The following is a 24593-nucleotide window of genomic DNA, read 5'->3' on the forward strand; positions in this document are numbered from 1 at the left end:
CATTATCATCATCATCATCATCATCATCATCATCAACAACAACAACAACAACAACAACAACAGCAGCAACACATCACCATCATCATCAACAACAACAACAACATCTTCATTTTCTCGTCAACATCATCGTCATCAAAACGAAGAATGGAACTAAGAACAATTATTACTAATTATAAACTACATGCTTCATTAATTACATGGGTTTTCTTTCTTGAATAACACTTCATTTGTTGTATTTTTGATTCGTCGATATAAAAAACCTTTACGATTTTTCCTTCGTATCATATTGGCACATAAACAAAGATAACAAAAATAGTACAAACCGATTAGTAAATAATGTTTAAATGCTATTTTATTATATGATCTAAATATAGCTGCAATCTCATTTGTCCAAACAGTAATCAACGGAACTTTTCATAAAATCATATTCACTGGCTGAATTGGATTTCCCCAGTCTAAATATAGATTGAGACTCATATTCAATGACCATACAACGTAGACTGTTAATTACGCGTGTTAATTAAAAAATAAATGTTTTCGTTCTTTATGGCATATTTTTCGATTAAAATATCATTAATTTACTATTATACTTAAAGGCTACACCGCAATGATGAGTATAAACTTGAATTACTTTTGTATGCGCAGCGTTCAGTAGTCGTTGCACGCCTAACACGTGCGTCTTTTTTCCCGCGCTTCAACGAGGCAAAAATTGTACATGTAAATAAGGTTGCGCAATCTGTGTTGTTTTTTTTTTTATTCTGAGCCTTTTCATATAATAAAACAATTATTGACTAGTGAGCCATTGGATATGATGTGATATTCACCGGCAGAAAGTCATATTGACCTCGGCTATCGCCTCGGTCAATATGTCATCTGCCGGTGAATATCACATCATATTCAATGGCTCACTAGTCAATAATTGTATAATATATAATGTTCCCTTCAAGATATCATTCTAAAAAGTGGTTCGCAGGTGCTACATTAGTTGTTGCATAGTCGCCAATAAAAAGCAATAACAGTTAAAGTGAAACATTTTAACTGCTCTTACTTGTTTTTGTTTTTTGTTTTTGCAATCAATATGCTTGCATATCATTGTAGTTTAGAAGTATGGAGCATGTTAAAGTACAGTTTATTCGATAAAGGTTATCATCAGATCGTCCGTGGAGAAAGTGAGAGGAAGAATGTTTTTGCCACGCTCTAAATTGACATAAGTTTGCTATATAACAGTAATTTACACTTGGCTGTTACTAATGCGTTTGGCCGAGATCCCATTGTTTGACTTGGGAAGTTTATTGCTACTGATGATATTGATTCAAAACGGAATAAAGTATTCTGCTGCAGCCCACGCAGTATTTAGATATCATAATTTTATTGGAGTTTTATACATGCACGCAAATGGATTTTTGGTGCAGATTCGAATGTATGTGGTTTGGAATGTAGCCTTTTCGGTGTATACGATGCAGTATAAATACCTGTCAAATATGACGGACAATATCGTGTTACCTTTATGTGGACAGTGAACCAGAACAGATAATACAAGTGATTTGAACATATTTTTGTCTGTAAGTGGAATGTTCTGTTTTGAGAATAAACATGGAAAATGGAAGTGAAACAGGAATTGATCATAGGCCTGAGAAGACTAAATTGTCCAACAAATTTGTTCGAACGTTGAAGAACAATAAAGACTATCGCCGAAGATTTATTCTTACTGTGGCTGTATATTGGTCGTACGTGAATTTAGTGAGTTCAATATTTAGATTTTATTTAAATGATTTTTTTATTCTATCTTTACATTATTTCTCAAGAATGTATGAATGGATTAACACAAACCAGTTGATTTGTCTAAATATATCTATAAGTATATTTTTGTTTTATTAGTTTCCTTTACCTATTTTAGTTTATATAATTTAAAATATAATATCAATACCTATAGATCTGTATATTATAAAATCGCTTTCAGCAAATGCACGTGCTGAGCCGATATTTCAATTTTCGTCTTGAGTTTTAGACAATTCATTTGTAGATTTACAAGTAGTCAGGTCGTGGGTATTCGACGATTGCAAAAAGCACATGTTAATGTTTGTGGTTAAATCTATTACTATTCAAAATAAATGACCAGAGTATCTATCATATCGTTCAAATGCTTTGTAATTAATCACCCAAGCCTATCGGATAGCCTTAGTGATTATATTCCTAAGTATTTGAACTCGAACCGTGTATTATTCTACAATAGTGCAATCAAAATTGATATATATTTCTATTTATTCTAAACAACTGTCTTTTGAAAGTATTTGAAAAGAATACATGTCAGATTTATGTCATTTGTTTTCATTTGTATATTTTGAACCAGCTGTTAAACTTAGCCTGCAATTTCGTGAAAATAATATCACCATGCACATGCTTTTAACATAAAATGTTATTTAATACAAATATAACAAACTATTTGTTTACTTGATTTTACGAATCAAAATAAAACTAATTAGCACATGACATTAACTGCTAATAATTACAGCTCCTACCACGGGCCAAAAACATAAAAAAGCATTTCATAAGGGACGAGGCCGCTCACCGGCGTCGCCAATAAAAGGAGAAAGATTGAAATAACTTTTGTATGTCATCATGGTTTACTAAAACTAAACAATATTTACCGATGCATATTGGAGATATCTCTCCCAGGACATCTAATGTGATTGTGTCAGTTTTATCACGTGTGGGGGATATTATCTCCACAAAAAATTGTTTTGTATTATGAAGTTTAGCAACAAAAAAGCATTTGCTATCATGATATAAATATCTACCTTCGTCGTTGTTTGTTTTCGTTATGCAAACAGGTAGTTATTGTGTTTATATCTATTTAGTTGTGACCTTCGAAATAGCAGCAAAACAAGAAAATATATGAGCCGCGTCACGACAAAACCAACATAATGGGTTTGCGACCAGCATGGATCCAGATCAGGATACATGCTGTTCGCTATCAGTTTCTCTACCTGTAATAGGGTTTGTAAGCAAACAGCATGGATCCTGATCAGACTGCGCGGATGCGCAGGCTGGTCTGGACCCATGCTGGTCGCAATCCCATTATGTTGGTTTTGTCGTGACGCGGCTCATATGTTGATATATTGTGTGCAAGAGAAGAAAATATTGTCTTTATATTTGCACAATCAAATCTGTGTAAAAGATTTATGGGAAAGCGAAAAATCCTGCTATTTCTCCGTTGTGAACAGGTGTGTTTTCCGACTTTGTAAGGTTTTTCCAATTTAAACAGTAATCTTTCCCCCAATGTTAATAGTAATGTGTTTCCAATGTTTCATTGAAAGTGGTATGTTTTCTACGGAAACCATCACAAGTTTTTTTTTCTTTCTTTCTTGTTTTAACTTATATGTCATAAAATTGACATATCATTCAAATACACGCACAAATTGTTTCGGACAATTGCTCTGAATTCAAATTCATCGAAGCACATTCAAACACATTAAGCGAGTTATATAGACTGTTTTCAGTTACTGGTCAGTATCGTCATTTCGCCAAACTGACATATCAAGGCACGAGGATATCTGATTTGTAGGAGGGAGCGCAAGTCCCCCGAGTATAAATCAGATTGTAGTGTTTTGATTTTCTTTCTCTTTTTGTATCATAGGCAAAAATAAAAACACTTTCCCTGTCTTCACAATGTATGAAACCTTAGAAAAGATTAAAACAATTGTACGAGCATCTGAATAGAATTTTTCTATCATTATCCCTTTTCCTGTCATCATAATAAGAAAACCCCAGAATAATGTAACCAATAAACGAGCATGTGCTCTATTTTAATCCCCGCCATAAAGTACGTTAACTGGAGTGCAGGTACGATACTCGTATATGTAAGTTATACCTGTACACATACGATTTTTCAATAGAAAGGTCTCAAAACTATGAAACAATTATATTTTTCTATAAATTATATATTATCCGCAACAAACATTTTACTGATATTAAAATACTACATATATATAAATACAAACATACTATATAAAATAAAAATGTTATTCCAATTGTATTTATAACATACATAATATATACATGTATACACATATGAATATCATTAACGTATCACAAAAATAATTCACGTGTGACATATGTGTATTTTGTAAAGAGGATCCAGTGAAACGGCTAAATTCATTTATATATGTTACATTCCGTGCACTTAAATAATCTGAATCGTTCTCTTTGGAAAAAAAATGTTATAATAAACGCTCAATTATATTGCAAGCTTTTGTTAGTCGGGTATCGAAATGACATAAACGACATTGATAGCTACAGAAAAAAAACATAACCGACATAAGTATCTCCTTTTAGATTAAATACAAAGATCTATCTATTGACAGAATATTAATGTTTGGATTGACTGAATATAAATGTGTTATAACTGTTTGAATTATTTGAAATACCCTCCGTTATAATATATGATGATCTAATGACGACGACGACGAAGACGATGATGATACTGATCATGATGATCATATTCTTAAAGAAGATGCTGAAAGGCTTAGAAGAAAATTCAAAATGGCGATTCGTGATATATACTTAGTATTGATCTTCAAGATGAATGATTTATCAAGAAGCTATGGTTCGTTTTTATGGATTAAACGTATTGATGTGTTATTGTAAATTATGATCAAACGAGCAGTCACCCATCTTTAAATCAAACACTGTGACCAAATATCAATGAATTTAAGTCGCAGGCCGGTACACTGCGTATTTTTAAAATATACTAGTTTGTTGAGAAATGACTATTATACTTTTTATGTAATAAACATACATTCAAGTTAGAATGCTAAGTTGTGAAAATGATAGTGAACATGGAAGTGAATCAAATACAGACGACAACAGGTCTGAGGACACTTACTCTTTGGACAAATTTATTCGAAAGTTGAGAACGGACAAAGTTTACCGACGGACAGTTATTCTAACATTAGTGGTGTTTTGGTCGTACGTTATATTAGTAAGTAAAGCTTTGTTTGGTTTATTTTTCCGCTACAGATTAATATACCATTTTCTATTGTTTCTTAAAAAAGTTGCATTTCGACATATTTGTTGTTGGATGAAAGCCATAAATTAACAATCGGTTAAAAAAATGATCGGCTAAAATTATGTTCATCGTACAGATAAGTAACCATATTTTAAAAATCTAAGAGAAAATGAGTTGTATATATTGTGAGTTTATAGAATGTATTAACAATCCAATTTATACAAGATATCAGTGAATTTACTATTTTTATATAGTGTTGTTTACCATTAAATGGGTAAGGACTTTTGTCACACTATTTAACGTTATAGATCATTTATGTTGATAGTCAAAATTTGAGCATTGCATAAATCACAATTTGTGTACATGTGAAAAGGGATTCGTAAAAATCAGTATATGAATAAAGAGTCGTGCTTCATTAACTTTTACTGTTCAAATCATAATAAACCTCTATACAGGCGAATAGCAAGGATTAAAGTACCTCAAGGTCAAAGTTTAACCCCCAAAGTGTACACAGGTACATATGCATTTTTAACGTTTGGCAAAGGAAGCACTTTGGGGTGAAAAAATGACTTTCAATGATATCTTATTGATAAATGGCAATGGTAAATTTGAAATAAGTAGCAAAGGAAGTATGCGAAATGCATTATTAAGTCGGACAACAATAGTAGAGGATAATTTATTTGCCATTTGCAATAGATTATATCTTTTATGTTCAATTATTGGTATAGAATAGAGACCTTAAAGTAAGATGATTCTATAAATGGTTTGTATTGTAATAATTGGTGTAATAATACATTATATAACATTATTTACCCATGAACTAAATAACATACTTTCAGTTGCCCTGGCAACATAGAGAAAAACAGAATACCTAAAGAACGTCCAAAAAGTTTATCTTTCATGTCTATGTTTTAAAATAACAACAAATCTGTCATAATATATGATCTTTTAGTTTCAACCATTAAAATAATTTTAAAAAAAGTTATGGTGTAAAATCATGGAATGATATCTAATATCTGATAGGAGTGTTTATCAAATCAGTCAAATTATGTTTATTTTACGACCAAATCTTAGTTAACTTTATCTATATTGTTCCGAAGGCTACATTTAAAGTAGGATATGTTATTTTTTTACGATGGCATATCTTAATAATTTTATGTTACCTTTTTTAAGTAAAGTTATAATTCTGGTATCAGATAACACTTTGTGGCACTTTGTATACAACTATATAATAAAAGTCGTCTGAGGTTCTATGGTCATGACAGACACCCTGATTTCTACGTTAATAGAAAAATTCAAGATTGTGATAATCTCTCTTTTTGGTTGTGTAAACTTGATTGTTCATGATTCTTTCCATTTCTTGATTGTGTAAAGTGGATCATATTCGCCGTGCGCGCGCACATATATATTAACATAAAAGCGAAAATATATCAAATGATATCAAATATATGAACTACATGTATATCAAACATATTAAATGAAAAAGCAAAATTGTTACACAAAAAGCGAAAGTATTATAACAACAGTGTCATGGCTTTGTTTTGTTCTCGTTATTCGTTAAACTGTGCATGGCACTGATTAGCCACCATAGATATTATATGGCTTGTTTTATTCTATATGAGAATGACATAATATCGTTCTATGGAAGTCAGGGAAAAGAATGTTATCTTTTACCCATGCATCATTTATTCTGAACAATAAGAGGAAATTTGCATTTTGTCATATCCGAATGAGATATGACAGTATTGCATTATTGTTAAAAATAGTAATATTTATTATATACTTATAAATGAAATATTGAGAAATATTGATGAAATAAAATGCGTATTTTCATTTTCCGTATTTTCACTGTAAAAATTTATTTTTCACTGCAGTGAAACATATTTTCCGTATTTTCACAGGTGTCTTGCCGGACTACTTTCTTTTACATTCTACCAGTACACAAAATTTAAGGGAAAGTTTTTCAAATTTTATCGCAAAAAAGCGAAAAATGTACATAATAAACAGAAAATTCAAGTTTTTTCTATAAATACATGATTTATTTTCATCTTGTGGCATGAAAATTACCATATTTCACTCGTGGCTACCGCCACTCATGAAATATTTATTTTCATACCACTCGATGAAAATAAATCATGTATTTATAGAAAAAACTTGAATATCCTCTATATACATGTGTATTGATGAAAAGTATTTATGTACTTGACTTTTATATATTATAAAGTTATAGCTCACCAACTTGTTTATGTTCCATTGAGTGTGAGTAATGGTGTCGTTTGTGTAAAACGGATGAATTCATTTGAATACTTAAGTGTATTTTACTGAGATATAAACACACATCAATGGTTTATTTAATGTTAGTACTATACACTAGGAATAGCGACATGCATTAAATCGTGCATTAGTTATTTATGTTCACTAATAACACTAATTAATACCATTTTGAGATAATAAACGTCGGTAAATGCAAAATGAGTTATAACTTGACTTATAACTTGCAACATTTTTTTTCTGATTAATATCAGAAAAGAACGAAAACTTAGGAAAATACTTCATTTCTAATACTGTCAGTATTCATTTCTAATATAAATATTTGTGTTTTATGCCCCTAATTTTTTTGTTTGTTCATCCGACTAAAAATACCACACTAGTAAACTTTTAAAAGGATATTTTGAATAAAGGTCTCTTAAGGTATATATGCATGTATATATAGTTCTAATCTTGGTCTGAAGACTTTCACATTGTTTATCCGCTTTTTATTTAAATTTTGAGAATTTGTAAAGAATATAAAGTTTCACAATTTAGTCATGATTTATTCTTTTCCATCATTATGACTCAGGTCAATTGAAAAAAATAAGAAGGTTTCACAAAGAGAAATATTCTATATACTGAGCGGCATGTCAACTGTATGTTCTATAACCCGGTCAGTATTCTTGTTCTAGGTACGAGCTTTAAGCATGGTAAAATGTTTAATACATTGAATTATCCGAAGTCTACGGGAAGGGTAAATGTTTTACGATCTTGGATTTAAAATTTAGCGGTGTTTTATAAATCCCGGGAAACGGACATTTCCATAGTTTTGTATCCATATATTGTTTTACCTCATGAAACATATATTTAATCTCTCTTACCCGCTGTACGTGCACGTAGAGAAAGCACAGTGCATCCATACAATTTGAAGTGCTCGGCACGGCGAAAAAGAAAACCGAAACTTTTATCCTAAGGACCAGCTGCTGATGTCCTGACTGCAGCCGAGGGAAGTGGCCCTAAAACGGCAGGGACAACGACGAAGAATATTAGGGTGCGAATGCCCCTAGTACGAAGTGAAGGATTAAGAGGCCTTGTACAACAGTTTTTTAGGGCAACCTCCTTTTCACATTAGCTCGGGTTGCTGTATATTAAGGTTCTCATTGACCGCCATACAGTGATTTACCTTGGGCTCAAAACTCTTATGTTCGCGGTAAATAATCACCAATTTATGCTTCAAAATGAACCCTTTAAGGACATGGCTGGTGACATATTCAGGTCCGTACTTGGCAGCGAAAGCTGTATCTAGTGCCTAAACGGGCAAAAAAAAACAACAACAACAAAAAAACATCAGCAAAACAACAACAACATCAAAGAACACATAGACTCATATCAAACCATGTAATACATGGAAAAACACAGAATTAAAGATATCTCAATTAAATACAAGCAATAATACATGTGCATATATCGGATTTCATTTTACATTATAAGACAACCCTTTCATTATATACAAAGAGAATGTTTAAGGATAAAAGTGTAAGGCCAAACGAATTTCTTCAAAGGGATAATCATCTCAAATAAACATTGCGAGACCGGTTACGTAAGAAGGTAATTTTGAAGCCTTTAAAGATAAAATCATATTGTTCAACATTACAGTAATAACTTCAGCAATTAATCAGCTAATATATAGTATAATGTATAATACTCTCATTTACTAAACTGTCTTTATTCCCGGCGGTATTCATGTAATTTTGGCAGTTTTACAACTATAGTACTGTATTGATTTGAGTGAGGGCGAAATATCTACTTACTTTAGCCTAGTTAGCTTTGAAGCGTCTTCTGCAATTATCGAGTGCAATAAATTAAGGTCTGTTGGATTTTGTTTGTTGTGTAAATAGGTTAGAGTTGTTTAAAGGTACCGGGTTTTAAACAAAGTTGAATAACAAAACCATGACTTAACGCAATTGGAAGTCAAATATTTTATGTACGTTGGATAGACACAGATATTATTTTAATGTAGTTATTAAATGTTGAAAATGTTAACTGAAGAAAATTGTGGCGGGAATATGAATGCGAGAGAATGGATTAATGGGCGGTCTGAGAAGACTAAATTGTCGAAGAATGTTGTTCGCACTTTGAGGACAAATAAAGCGTATCGACGAAAGTTTGGTCTAACACTAGCGGTGTTTTGGTCGTACGTAACTTTAGTGAGTTGTTTTAGTAAATCATAGATTAGCTGTAAACATGCAATAGTATTTACTCAAAATTCCTCATCTATTTTGTCAGTATATGTACATTCATGTAAACACTAGAGAATAACTATTAGTTCTATGTATGTTTTGAAGATATAGTTTCGAGTATTAATTTAAAACAACGCTAAATACCCTTAAACTTCTTTTTATTTATACTCTAGAGTATTCATTACATACATGGTATTTAATCTACATGCAATTTATTACACGAATTTTCGTTCATCTACAATTAACTACACAAGAGTTCGTTCATCTACCCTGCATTTATCACACAGATTTATTCAACTGTATACCATTGATTACTCAAATTTTCGTTCTGCAACCATTTATTACATGTGTCCATTGATTACACAAAAAATCGTTCATTTACTATTCATTATACAGACTTTTGTTCATCTACAATTTTCTACATAAATTTTATTTGTTACACAAATGTTCGTACATCTACCATATATCATACAAATATCTATTTATTTATCATTTTTGCACACATGTTTGTTCATCCTCCATTACACATACATTTGTTCATGTAACATTTATAATGCAAGTATTCATTCATCCACAGTTTAGTTCACAAATCTATATTCAATTACCGTTTATGTTAGATTTCGGTTAGAAAGAAAATGTATGATTTTTTGAAACAATCAAGATTCTTTGGGTAACAACATGGATATAGTATCATATAACAACTAGATATAATGTGCGCTTATTCGCTAAAAATGCATTCGAATCCTCCCCATCCACCCAAAAACTAAAGAATTTAACATTTCATGCTCCATTTAAAAGTTTAAACTTTTAATGTAAATGCATTCTATACATGACACACAAAGACGAACATACATGTATACATATGCACAGTCATTTTAGATCTTCCTTGTTAATTTATTATGAGAAAAGCTGGGTTATCTTTTAAAATCGTGAATCACGTGTCGGAAGATAATTATTTTATATAAGTATTAAACTAGACAAAGTGTACATTGTATACTATTTTAGAAATCAGACAACTTTAATGTTATGCATGTTAATTAATATTCTATAACAATAAAGTCACCGTGTCTTAACCGATATATTACCAACATGCTTTTCTAACCTTTAAGGTCGTAACATGTTGCGCGTGAATAATTATCAGAAGTATCTGCAGCGGGATCTTTAACTCTCAAGCAAACACGAATGTCCATACGGAGGTATTAAACACTTAATAATCAAATATCAAGACGTTTATTTTCTTTTTTCTTTCTTTCATTTTAAAATAGTAAAGGTTAAAAGTTCATTAAAGTGTTAGGGCTGCAGTTTTTGCGTCAATGACCTTATGCACAGGACTGCATATTAAATCTTAGGGTATGATACCCTTGCCGGGTCAAACTCGGTACTACCACAATGCGTGCTATTTTGGACCTAGTATAATAAACTTGAGGAGATACATATATATTCTTATAACACGGAACCCTACTTTATTCCAGATAGATTTAATAATAGTATATCATTGAAGCTATTGATTTATTGGTTTATTGGTGTAGGTTTCACGAAGCAAGAACCTCGGATAAGAAAATGTAAATAATTTAACAACAGTGAATTAACGGCGTTTTTTTTCAATCTTGAACCTACGCTCTTCATTACATGAAAAAAAATTAGTAAACATACTAAAATATCAAAAATTCATCCTTGAACTTTATATATGCTAACTGAATGCCCCCCCCCCCGTGGTTCGAAAAGATTATATAATGAATAAAATATTATACTGTAATAAGTGTCATTTTTCACAGGACACAACATTACGTTTTCATGTTATTAATTAATATAAATCTTCAATTCAGCTATTTGTATATTCAAATCGTGCTTTATTGTAAAAACAACAGTTAAATGCATTTGAGTCAAGGTTCACGTCTGGCATTGACATATAAACCTATATATTTATATATAATAATAATAATATAGGAAATCGAACAATCGGTATATATGTTTACTATACATAATACCGGTTATTATTTAACCGTACATTTGGCTTATTGGCTATATTCCCAATAGTATTAAAACTTATTGTTTTGGCAGTCATAGACCTTAGCTATTGATCTTAATAAGTGTACAGTTTGTGTATAATTATTGTAGTAAAGTTCGAGTATCAGTATACCGTGTAATTTTACATTTATTTCATTTTACTTTCCCATGGCAAATGTTATTCATTTAAAGCATCATGCCTCCAGATTCACGCTTATTTTTAATGAAAATTTTAAAAATGCATTTAAAATTAAAATATTGCAAACTGAACAAAGTACATAATGTGCATTGCAAACAGCACTTGCAATCCACATAAATTACAAAAATATGTCAAAAAGCAAAAGTAGCCCTTACTGCGTTAGTAACGCAGTAAAATATGATGATAAATACTGCAAAATCAGTCCTTAATCGCACGAAACATGTAAATCTTAAATCGTGTTACTTTTCTTAAAATCTTGGTCCACCTTTTCTCCAGTTACACTTTATTGAAATATTGAGACTCATCTTGAGGTAAGCAACTTTCAAATAAAGTTGTTATATGATGTATGTACTATCTGGTTCCCAATATTTTATGCAAAGTGTAAATTTATACAATGTCACATACGTGCATACATTTAGGATGTGTGTTATTGGTAACTTAACATAAATATTACAATGCAATGTGGTAAACGACACAAAAGTGATCCAAGAACAAAATTTATGGTAACTGGTCAAACAGAACTGTTCATCAGTAAATGGTGGATAGATCGAGAGTTCAGGCGAAAGTTTCTTTTATCATCAGCTGTGTTATTGTCGTACGTTACTTAAGTAAATTCATTTATACTAATTATTCTATTTGAATCAACGTTAATTGTTCAAAGAAGATCATTTGATCTTAAAATTACTACAAGTACAACTGATACATTCCATAAAAATGTTATGCTAAAATAGTATGTTAAAATGTATGTTATAATGTTACGTTATAATGAATGTTATAAGGTCATGTTATAATGTTAAAATGATGTATTATAATGTTATGTTATAATGTTGTTTTATAACGTTATGTTGTAATGTTGTGTTATAATGTTATAATGTATGTTATAATGTTGTATTATAACTTTATAATGTATGTTATAATGATGTATTATAATGTTATGTTATAATGTTGTTTTATAACGTTATGTTGTAATGTTGTGTTATAATGTTACGTTATAATGTTGTATTATAATGTTATGTTATAATGTTGTATTATAATGTTATGTTATAATGTTGTATTATAATGTTATCTTGTTATAATGTTGTATTATAATGTTACGTTATAATGTTGTATTATAATGTTATGTTATAATGTTGTTTTATAATGTTATGTTGTAATGTTGTGTTATAATGTTATAATGTATGTTATAATATTGTATTATAATTTTATAGTGTATGTTATTATGTTGTATTATACTGTTATGTTATAATGTTGTATTATAATGTTATGTTATAATGTTGTATTATAATGTTATGTTGTTATAATGTTGTATTATAATGTTACGTTATAATGTTGTATTATAATGTTATGTTATAATGTTGTATTATAATGTTATCTTGTTATAATGTTGTATTATAATGTTACGTTATAATGTTGTATTATAATGTTATGTTATAATGTTGTATCATAATTTTAGGTTGTTGTAATGTTGTATTATAATGTTGTATTATAATGTTATGTTATAATGTTGTATTATAATGTAATATTATAATGTAATAATGTTGTATTATGCTTTGGTAGTTTAGCGCGGAGGAAGGTAGTCTAGTACTGGTGTAACTCTCCAGGAACGATGGTTAGGAAACTACCCGCCTATATGACTGAAATACTGTTTGGAAAAGGCGTAAAATGAAACAAACAAACAAACAAATATAGAGGATATTTGTTTGTTTGTGTGTAAGATGAAATTTTATTTCATCGAGAGAGCTTTAAAAACAGTATTCTCACGAGTGGCGTAGCCACGAGTGAGAATACTGTTTTTAAAGTTCACGAGATCGTCAATATTAAAATCTGTTTTCCCCATTTAGAGCCTCAAAAAAGTCGAATTTCTCATTAAATACAAGAAGTCATGGGCTGAAAAATAAGTTCCACAATCAACGTTAAATGGTGGTGATAGTATTCATCTTATTAAAAAAATATATCTCATCGCTTGTTTAAATAATAAAAACAAAGAATTCTAGTAGGAGAAAAAGTCCAACCATCCATCCATATTTCTGTTACTGCGAATTTATATTAGTCCTGGCTATGTTAAATGTAAGCGGCCGCCATTTTTAAAGTTGTGTATTTCACTGGATGAAAATCAGTGTGTTTGATTCAGAGGGATATCATTTGGATTTGTTAGTCATACACCTTTTTAAAAGAAAGAAAACTTATTTGAGGATTGTAACAGACAATAAATAAGTGTTGACAGATGTGTAAACATTCAAAAAAGTGGATAGGAAATTGGAAAACTTGGAAGCCTTACGAACGCTGGGTTGTTTACATATTCTTCGACTGAAAGCTGCCATTGCTTTTCAAGTTTTCATAAAGCATACGGCAGTTATTGCTCGAAGGATACTTAAATATTCCCAAATGTCATCAAGAGCAGTTTTGCATGTGGAAGGAATGTATTTTTCAGACTCTAAAACTGAAACAAAAAATTAAAGAGACGATATTTGGTGATTGGTAATTTGAATGAATAGAAGTAACTTACTGTAAGTTTTCTTCTTTTTATTACTTTTGACATATAAGTTATTTATCAATTTCAGCTTTGCTTTTTTTAAACAGCCTCACTTTGTCGGAATAGTCACCAAAAATAAAATTGAGGTACCACATGGGGAAAATCTTAAAAAGGTAGTTTCGTCATTGAAAAGTGTGAAATTATATTTTGATAATTTTCACTGTGAAATTATCAAATATAATTTTCACGGATAAATCAGTAATCCACTGAAAAGCATAAAATAAAATGTTATCTTGTTATAATGTTGTATTAAAATGTTACGTTATAATGTTGTATTATAATGTTATGTTATAATGTTGTATCGTAATGTTATAATGTTGTATTATATAGAGGATATTTGTTTGTTTTGCATGTAAGATTGAAATATAATTTCACTGAGTGAACACCAGATGCAATATTTTCACGAGTGGCGTAGCCACGAGTGAAAATATAATAGCTGGTGTTCACGAATGAAATGTATTTCAATCTTATATGTAATACAAATAAATTTTCTTTTTATTTCATGCTTTCTAAGTGATTTTATGTATTTTTTTACTGATTTTGCCGCGTAACGTCGCACATTCTGCTTTGTGACGTCATCACATCATGACGTCACATCATCAATTTTGAAATATAGTTCCGTTAAATTTCTCTTATTTTGTTGCATTTTAATATGATTTATGTTTACATCGACTTTCTTTTCCTAAAGAAGCAAAATTTACGCATGACAGTTTTTATTTCTGCCTGTTATTCCATTTTGTTATGATTCTCTTTTCATCCGCATTCAGATATAGTCCGGCTACAGTGAAAATTATATTTTATAAATTTCACTAGTGGTTTATCAGAATATAATCATCTGATATATTACAATAAAACACTGGAAAGCATGAAATAAAATGTAATAATGTATGTTATAATGTTGTATTATAATGTTATGTTATAATGTTGTATCGTAATGTTATGTTGTTTTATTACATGCTTTTCGGTGGTTTATAGAAATATATCAGTGGTATAAAACTGGTAATTTCACTGTTTGAAACAGTGAAATTACCACTTTGATAATTTCACTGGTTTGAATTTACGCCCCTTACGTTGTTTCAGTAAAATACCAGCGTGCACAGTACTGGGTACCAACTTAATGACGTGACGTCGCAAATGACGTCACGTTGTATTATTATTTGGCGCGCTTATCATTCAGTGTTAGGTTTAATGTCTTTTTAAAACGTTTCTTTGCATATAATAAAAAGAAAATTTGTTTAGTTTAGTGTAAGATCGAAATATATTTCACCTTGTGAACACCAAAAGTTCATATTTCACTCGTGGCTGCGCCACTCGTGAAATATACCTTTTGGTGCTCACTCGGTGAAATATATTCCGATCTTACACTGAACTAAACAAATATCCTCTATATAATGATGTATTATCGTGTTACGTTATAATGTTGTATTATAATGTTATGTTGTTATAATGTTGTATGTTAAAATAATGTATTATAATGTTTTATTATAATGTTGTATTATAATTATGTTACAATGTTGTATTATAATGTTGTATTATACTTAAATAGGTATTTGATTCAAACACTGATTCAAACACAGGTATTTGATTCATTCACCAGTACCTCGGTTATCGCCTCGGTTAAAATGTCATTTGCCGGTGAATGTCACATCAAAGTCAGTGGCTCACTAGTCAATAATTGTATAATATAGACATGCTGGTAGAAATGTTGTTTTTGTTTTTTGTTGTTGATTTTGTTTGTTTTGTTTGTTTTTGATTGCCGACATGGAAATTTGTAAATAGGCACTACAGCTCTACAACATTCTTTCTCTAAGTAGATCTTTTCTCTAACAATGTCATATAAATAAAATAATGTATTTCTGTTGTTGTTTATGTTGTTGTTTGTGTTGTTGAGATTTTATTTTTTGTCATCATCATCATCATCATCATCATCATCATCATCTTATCCTAACTTTGCTACATAATATGTTAACCAAAAAGAACACAAATAAATTAGTCTTGGTAGTGTAGTACGATATTGTGTGTTGCAAGCGAAAGTATGCTGTTGTTGATTATATATTGAAAATGAAACGATATTTAAAATACTTTATAAAAACCTTGTTTTAGTAACTAATATTGTTTTATTGATTTTGAAACTAGAAGATACATGTAATAAATGTACTTTTCAAGTATAAAATTGCAGAGGATATCAGTTCTTCTATGGTAGATGAAGTTGGATAATTGGGAAAAAAACCATAAATATACATTTGTGCATATATATTTTACATGTGTTATACATTCATCTATAGCATACAGTATATATGGAACTACGTTATCAGACATACGACACTTTACATTTCTCACACGAACAATGTAATTAAAGTATTTTTAATGAAACATGATATTTAACCACGCAGTTATAGTGTATAGCAATCAATTGAAATGTTTTATTTTTCAGGGATGGGTAGTTCTACAAATTGGTACAGCCCTGCCAGATCTTCAGCTTCTTGCAGATGTGGATCTAGAGACAGCGTCATGGCTGTTCACCACGTGGTCACTGGGATTCATGACGGGCTCTCTGTTTTGTGGTTTCCTGTATGACCGGATTAACAGACTTGTTGTAATGTTTGTGTGTACATTTGGCGTTGGTATCTGCAGTATTTTCCTTCCACACAGCAAGTCTTTTAGCATGATGCTCGTCCTCCGTGTGGCATGTGGAATATTTTGTGGTGGAATTGACACGGGTAAGTTACAACGTCATTTGTAGATACCCGTCATAAAAAATGGCTGAAAAATGCCTAACTCGATTCAGCATTTATCGTAAATGTGAACGCTTTCTTTCTCTGACTGACTTCGAACATTTAGTGCTGTATACTTTACAGTAAGTGACAGCTTCCAATTGCAAACACGTTTTAGCTCCTTTTCAAACTCACCAAATACATGTATGCAAAAAGGTAACGAAAAAGCAAGTTTAAACGATGTTTATAACTAGCTTGATAAATAGAAGTTGTGAGAAGGGCAAGAACCGATTAAATTGTCTTCCAATTTCACTTGCTTTAACATAATTTAAGTTCACATTTTTTTTGCATTTTCTTTCGTTTTCAGGCGCCAATACAATAGTGCCGTCCATTTGGGGAGAAAAAGGAGGTCCATTCATGCAAGCTCTCTACCTGTCATACACCGTTGGTAGTATAGCCGTGCCTTTTGCAACAGAACCATTCATGTCAGCACATCACCATGTTGTCATAAATGGCACAAAGAGTTTCCAAACTTACGGCGATAACAACACAGGCGCATTTAATCTCTCCATTTGTACTGTTTGTAATACGACATATAATGATATGTTGTCTCTGGATAATAACCAAAGCTCAGTCTACAATCACACTGTTGGGTCTATGTTTGACAAGAATATATCAAACGAAAGTTTAGCTTCAAACATTTTAAAAGACGATATACAAATTCATAATGCATTTATAATGACATGCGTGCTAGTTCTTTGTTCGTCCTTTCCATATTTAGTCATGGTGCTGATTGGAGATTTTGATATAAAGGCCAATATAAAAACAGTCAAAGATGTAAATACAGAAAAAGAAATAGAACCACTCCGCGAGAAAAGTGAAATAATCGTTGTGATAGAGACAGGGTCACGTAAAATAGAAGGAAAGAGGAAATATTGTGTGCTGGCATGTATTGCTGGTGTTAATTTATTATACAGTGCTACAGAAGACAGCCTTGGCGACTTCATTGTATCTTTTGCTCTCGACTTTCTCCATTGGGACACATCTTCTGCGGTGTCTTTAATATCCATGTACTGGGTAGCCAGTTGTATCGGCGGACTTGCAGGTGTCTTTCTTGTCCGGTGTTTTAGAACCACCAAACTTATTTTTATCGCTCATTTACTTTGGATATCTACGTTTCTTTTGTCACTGATTGCAAGCCTGTACAGAATCAATATAATGATATGGATTTTCATTCCAAGTTCCGGTTTCTTTATGGTGCTAATAATACCTGCTGCGATATCTTGGACAGAGGAAAACGTCTGCCATATTACTGGTCGGATTTCTTCGTTGTTTATGATTGCAACAGGAACAGGGCTGGCAGCTAATCCGAGGTTTTTAGGATACATGATGGAAGAACATACCTACGTTTCTTTTTTATACATATTATTCATAGAATCTGTGATATGTTTCGGCTTTTACGTTTTGGCGTATACCGCTAGATATTTTAGGTATAAATCAGACGATGACGTAAAAGCAACGCTACGCAAGTAAATATATACACGCCAGGGAAATCCATGTTTGTTAATGCAATAATGTATCAACCTAATAAATTAATGTATAAACCTAATATATCAATGTATGAACCTGATATATTAATGTACTAGTGTTTACCTTATATAATAAGGTATATACCTAATATATTAATGTATTAACCTTAATGTAATAACCTAATATATAATTGTTTTAACCTAACTTTAATTGTACTATGGATGTCCGGTAGAGCGTTGGACTGCGAATAGGGCGATCAGGGTTCGATTTCTGGAAAGGTGCAGGTCACTTTCGTTATGATTGATCATGAAATTTGTTCTACGGTCATTCCCACTGTATCTCTGCTCTGGCATGTACAGAAGTTATCATTTCCTTGCGAAAGTGAAGGCAACTAGTACTGGTAAACTGCTTGACTGCATGCCCAGGAACGATGCTGCGGCTGAACTGTGCTCTGGTTGATTCAATGTGGCTTATTGCCGTGATTCAGAGAAAAGAAAGAACTACCAAAACTACGATCGTTTTAACTGTACTGGTGAAATCCGCCTTTTACTTATTATTGTTTGACTTAAATAAATTACATAAAATACATATTTATAGTTTGTTTTTACAACATAGTTTTCTGAACATTTGACATTCTTCAAAGAACTTATTATGTTTTATCATTCCATCGGAAGGTGAATACGTGCATTTGCTATCCTAAATTAAAGGATTACATTAAACACGTATTTTTAATGATATACAATTTTGTATATGCAAAATATATTGATGACATTTTATACGCATTTGATGCTGGAGCATTTATATCAATGCTAAACATAATAATAATTATTAAACAAATTTACTATGGACAGTCGTAATATTTCTACATAATTATGCAGTTTATTTATTTATTGTGTTTATTAATTCTTAAGATCTGATAATATATAAGATATACTGATATCATATTTTGATTTTTACAAAAAGAAATCATGATTGTTTAGAATTTACTTTTCAAATTTGTTTTCATATTGAAGATCTTTCTTCTTATGATATATTTTTTGCATACTTTAAATAGTTTAAGTTTGAAACAAAAGAAACAAAAGTCATATACATTTTGTATGTTTGGCTTGTTATTTAACTGTCATGCTCATATATGTATATTGTTCCAGTGATTAATTGGCAATCAACCAGGGAAATCACCATATTAGTTTTTCCGATGTAATTGTGATTGATCCCAAGTTAATACCCTTCCCACATTGACATATCAACTATTAAATGACAATATGTGCACCGATCTACTAGATATGTTTTATTTAATTCCAGCTTCAACTGCTTTTCCTTTATTTGAGTTTTGTTTAACTTAATAATGTATTACAGTGAAAACTCGCTAATGAGACCAATGATGGGACTTTACAAATCTGGTCTTAATAGCGGGTTGGTCTCATTAATGAGTTTGGTCAAACAGAAAACCAGGCAATATATTAAGGGATACCATGTACTGGACACATGTTTAATTCTGGGCTAACCTATTTCAAATGAGAAGATATAAAGCATACACTATTATTTTTTTATTTTCATTTATTTTCTTTTAATTTTTAACATTATAAAATTTTTAAACTTCTTTAGAGGTACAAAATGTATTATGAATGTCTTTAAACACAAAAATATTTTTACATTCTTGTTAAAAGAATGACATGACTTACTCAATTAAATCACCATTTTACTACAAAGCACACCGAACAATTGACCTTTAATTATTTTCACAGTTTTCATTGCCGATAACAACTTCAAAAACCTAATCGTATCATGTTTATGTTTGTTTAAAATTATGGAACGAAAGAGATAATGATAGCAGCAACACCTCTAAAAAACGTTTTTGAAAGTTTTTTGTTCAATATTTTGTTGTTTTATTCCTCCAGTTATGACATTAAAGGTGTGAAATTAAGAAATTATCGACAATATTATGCCGGCTCGCCACGGCGAGCCGGTATTACGGTAGGATTTTACTGAGAAACAACCTAAAACTCCGAAGCTATCCAAAAATTTAATCGAAGCTTGGCTTCCAGCTTTCTACAAAATTTATCTATCAGGGCTAGGATCCAAAATTATTTAGCCAATCAAATTTAATCTTACATAGCGTCAAAAAACCTTCAATTTTCACGCCATTTTTAAAAATCAGCAAGTATTGTTTTGAGCGCAAAGATATAATGATGATTAAAATGTTTGTCTTTATGAATTCTTTTCAATAAATCATATTTACACTGACTTCTGATTTAGCGATTTCACCTGTTTTCTCTGTAGTTAAGTTTTCGTTTGGTTAATTAACATAAGTGTACATCTGGTTCTGTGCATTTTTTTTTATTTTCCTTTTTTTCCGGTCATTTTATCCTTTCCGGTATTTAGTGTATGTATTTACTGGCCGGGATCCGGAACGCCCGGGATCCGGGATAGTATAAGATATGGAGGAAAAACCTAATAAACTATATTTGTTGTTGATTGTTGTCGTAATGAAAGGCCATAAAACGTTAATTTTTTTATTGTAATATAATGAACGTTAAATTAATTTAACTTAGAATATAGATATATTTAGAGCTATTTATTAACAAACTGAAAATGCGGAAATCACAATACTTATAATTATATGCCTAATTAATTGGAAAAATCAAAGACTATTTTCTTGAATTGGTCAAATCCGGGATCCCTGTATGTTTTAAAACGATCCAGCTTTTCTGAAAACTATATACTTGAACTGGCCAATCCGTGAGATCTATTTACATTTTAATACGATCCCGGCTTTCTGAAAACTATATTCTTGAACTGGTCAATTCCCGGGATCCCTATATGTTTTTTAAAATAGGATCCCGGCTTATCTGAAAAACATCTTCTTAGCCTGGTCAATTTCTGGGATCCCTATATTTTTTAATAGGATCCCGGCTTTTCTGGCTGAATTGATTGACAACTTGTGTTTACTTTAGGACTTGTGCCTCTCATTCCAATACTGAATAACATACATGTATTACAACTTAATTTTGTATAAAGAGACATCTTTATGAAATCTACCTATCTAACATTTTGTGGTCAAGGTCAACAGGCCATATAGTAAATGTGCATAGACATAGGTTCTTCATTCAATCTGTTTACATGCACCTTCATATATACTCAAACTCATCTTGGTTAAACTGAGAGAACTTTATATGTCACTTTCAGTCAATGAGTTTAAGATTTTGAATTTACTGGCCCGAATTCCAGTTTTGAATTTATTCTACTAAATAATTAACAAAATTTTCTTAAATTTACACTGGCCTGAACTTATATACACTGGCCATCGGGCACCGGGCCAGTGTTGACTTCACTTTTATTTTGATGTTCGCTGAAGTCTCTTCAGCTAACAGAACTGTCATTTTTTCATTTAAACACACCCCTTGAAAAAAAATTACGAAGCGAGTCGCTACTAGCTTTTTTAAAAGCTAACCTTGTTGATCATTTACGGGTTGGATACAAAGTAACCTTGACCTCTGCCGTAAATTGGATGTCGTTAAATGTCGTAAAACTAGGACAACTGTTGTTTACATCAGGTGTCAAAAAGATTTCAGCAATATACATGCCTGTCAATATCAAGGTGAGAAAGTGCCTGCGGTCGTATTTATGGGTTTCCAAATGTACAGAATTTACGAAATGGGACTGAATTTACTGGTCGTATTACGGAATAACGGGGTGGTCTCAAAACCGGGGTTAGCGACCATTAAAATAAAGAATAAAAAAATCGGGTCTTTAAAAAATCGTTCGTATTAGCGGGTTGGTCTCGAAAACGGGGTGGTCGTAAAGCGGGTTTTTACTGTATATGAAAGATTTTATGTCATTTTTTTAAAATGAAAAGTCCAATTTTAAAGATCCGGAGGAGTGGAGATACGTCGTGAGCAATAAAAAAATCTTAAAAGTAAAAATTGCAGAACCGGTTTCACGGTGCATATCCATATCGGTACCCTCTTTGCGAAATCTGCTGAAACGGTACCCTCTCTGAACATGCACAGGTCATTCTCTGCTAAAAACAAACCAGCGATGGATACTAATCCAGTAAAATTTCATTGTAATAAGGAAAGGAGGTATGTCACGTAGAAAAGATGTATACCACGGAACACTAGGATGTTTTATTTATGTACTGATTTGTCATGTGCCCGATTTTCATGTACTGCAACTTCACAATAAGCTACAAAAAATCGACATGTCTTGCTTCGCCCATCACCTCGACATATTTTTTCGGCTGAAATGAACCTGTGGCTTGATTATATATGCATCATACATATTTAATATGTTCATATACATATCATCTTCGGACAAATGGCAGTATATTGTCAAAAATAAATGTAAAATTTATAAAAACACCCTACTTTCGGTTTTGCAGCGGCACGGGCTACCTCTCTTCATTTGAATTTTTATATCACAGGTACCCTCTCATTATTGAACACATAGGTACCCTGAAAGCACGACATATGCTTTTATTTGCGTTAATCGTTAAGTGTGTATGTAATACTTTTTACTTTTATGTAAATATTACATACTTAACGATTAACGCAAATAAAAGCATATGTCGTGCTTTGAGGGTATTATTGTATATATTGTAAATACTTGAAATTTCTAAATTTGTCATCAACTTACCATTGTACATTTTTTGTCATAGCAATCTTATTGGTACTATTATCGCTTTCATATATTTCATAGTAAACATTTCAGCTCATAATTTTATAGCAGAACTAGATATATATTCAAGTTAAACTATGCAATTTCTTTAAGATTTGGTAAGTTTAACATCCAATTACTATTGTGATTTATTTACAGTTAATTGACAGTATTTTATCGCACAAAAGGTTGGTAAACACTTTATCATTAACATCACCATAAACATTTTTTTTTCATTTTTCTATTATTTAATTAATGTGTATATAGATGTACATTTTACACGAAAGGGGGATATTTCCAAACTGAACTTCCTTAATTATGACCACGTGCGAAAAAAAAGCAAATCTGATAACAATATTACATAACAGCTGGCATATGAAATCGGCTAAGTGATGCACTTTTTTAAGTTTGTTAAGTTTGTTGAGTTTGTTAAAGGAATTCTACTGGCGCCCCAAAGTCTAAATACACAAAACTTGAAATCCTTACTCAGATCAAGGTAAGTATGCAATAATAATAATTAGAAAAAAATGTATTATTATAATAGAAAGTAAAGAAATAATGAAAATAGTTTTAAACCTGATATGAGCTAAAAGTGCAAAAACACTTTTCAATTTTTGGTCATTTTGCACAATTCAAAGAAAGGTGTGTGAATGATCCGATATTGTTCAATGCACACATGCAAGTGATTGGTCCATGCCTACATCAGTTGGTAAACAAAACTCGGAAAAAATATTTTAAGATCAAGTTCTATTTTATCAAATAAATATTTCATATTATTAAAAGCGAATAAGTACTTACGTTTACGTAGCTTTATTCCTTATTTATCGAAAACTATATATATGCATATAAAACTATATGACTTAAATTTAACAACAATATATATAAAATTAATATAATCACTTTGAGGATCTGTTGAAAGCATTATGCTTGTTTATTAAATGATGAATTATTCGAAGAAAAAAAAATCTATTTTTATATTGCTTTATTTCTTTGTTTATTTGTAATAATTGTAACCGCAGCTTTTGGAATGCGCACGATAAGCGTGTTGGGGGAAACACAAGCAAACATGCCTGGTAGACAAATTATTTAATTTGGACATGAAATTATGACACACTCTCTATAATCATGAATTACAAAAAAAATGAAACTTTTTATTGATGTAATTTCTTTCTATCGACCGCCATGAAACAAGGGTACGACGGAAATAGTGACGAAAGTAGTATTTTTAAAGCAATCGGAACACCTCGGCTATTATTCATACATGTATTTGACCCCTTGTATTGTATTAACTTTACAACCAACGGAAAATAATGTCATTTTCGGTAAAGTTATGACAGTCAATAAAAATCATTTAAAGAATGTCCATTATCAATTACCACAGAGCTATGTGTATAAGTCTCTGGTATTACCTAGTCAACGGGTATACAGTTCCTTAAAACATAATATAGTATATAAA

At 31.1% G+C, this 24593-nt stretch overlaps 1 protein-coding gene across 3 annotated transcripts; it reads left to right on the top strand.

The window, feature by feature from the left end:
• The first annotated feature begins 1074 nt into the window (after positions 1 to 1074).
• On the top strand, positions 1075 to 19069 carry LOC132743478 (sodium-dependent glucose transporter 1-like). Of its 3 annotated transcripts, none has more exons than XM_060731995.1 (3): positions 1075 to 1740; positions 16672 to 16957; positions 17319 to 19069. In XM_060731995.1, exons 1-3 carry the CDS (start codon positions 1594 to 1596, stop codon positions 18482 to 18484), a joined length of 1599 nt encoding a protein of 532 aa, XP_060587978.1. In that variant the 5' UTR covers positions 1075 to 1593; the 3' UTR covers positions 18485 to 19069. The 3 variants fall into 3 exon arrangements, with proteins under 3 accessions (XP_060587978.1, XP_060587977.1, XP_060587976.1); XM_060731994.1 differs by lacking the exon at positions 1075 to 1740 and adding an exon at positions 4506 to 4981; XM_060731993.1 differs by lacking the exon at positions 1075 to 1740 and adding an exon at positions 9140 to 9465.
• The last annotated feature ends 5524 nt before the right edge of the window (positions 19070 to 24593 follow it).

This window comes from Ruditapes philippinarum, unplaced genomic scaffold (genome assembly GCF_026571515.1).
Source record: "Ruditapes philippinarum isolate M1 unplaced genomic scaffold, ASM2657151v2 ctg483_1_1_1_1, whole genome shotgun sequence".
Classification (NCBI taxonomy): Eukaryota; Metazoa; Mollusca; class Bivalvia; order Venerida; family Veneridae; genus Ruditapes; species Ruditapes philippinarum.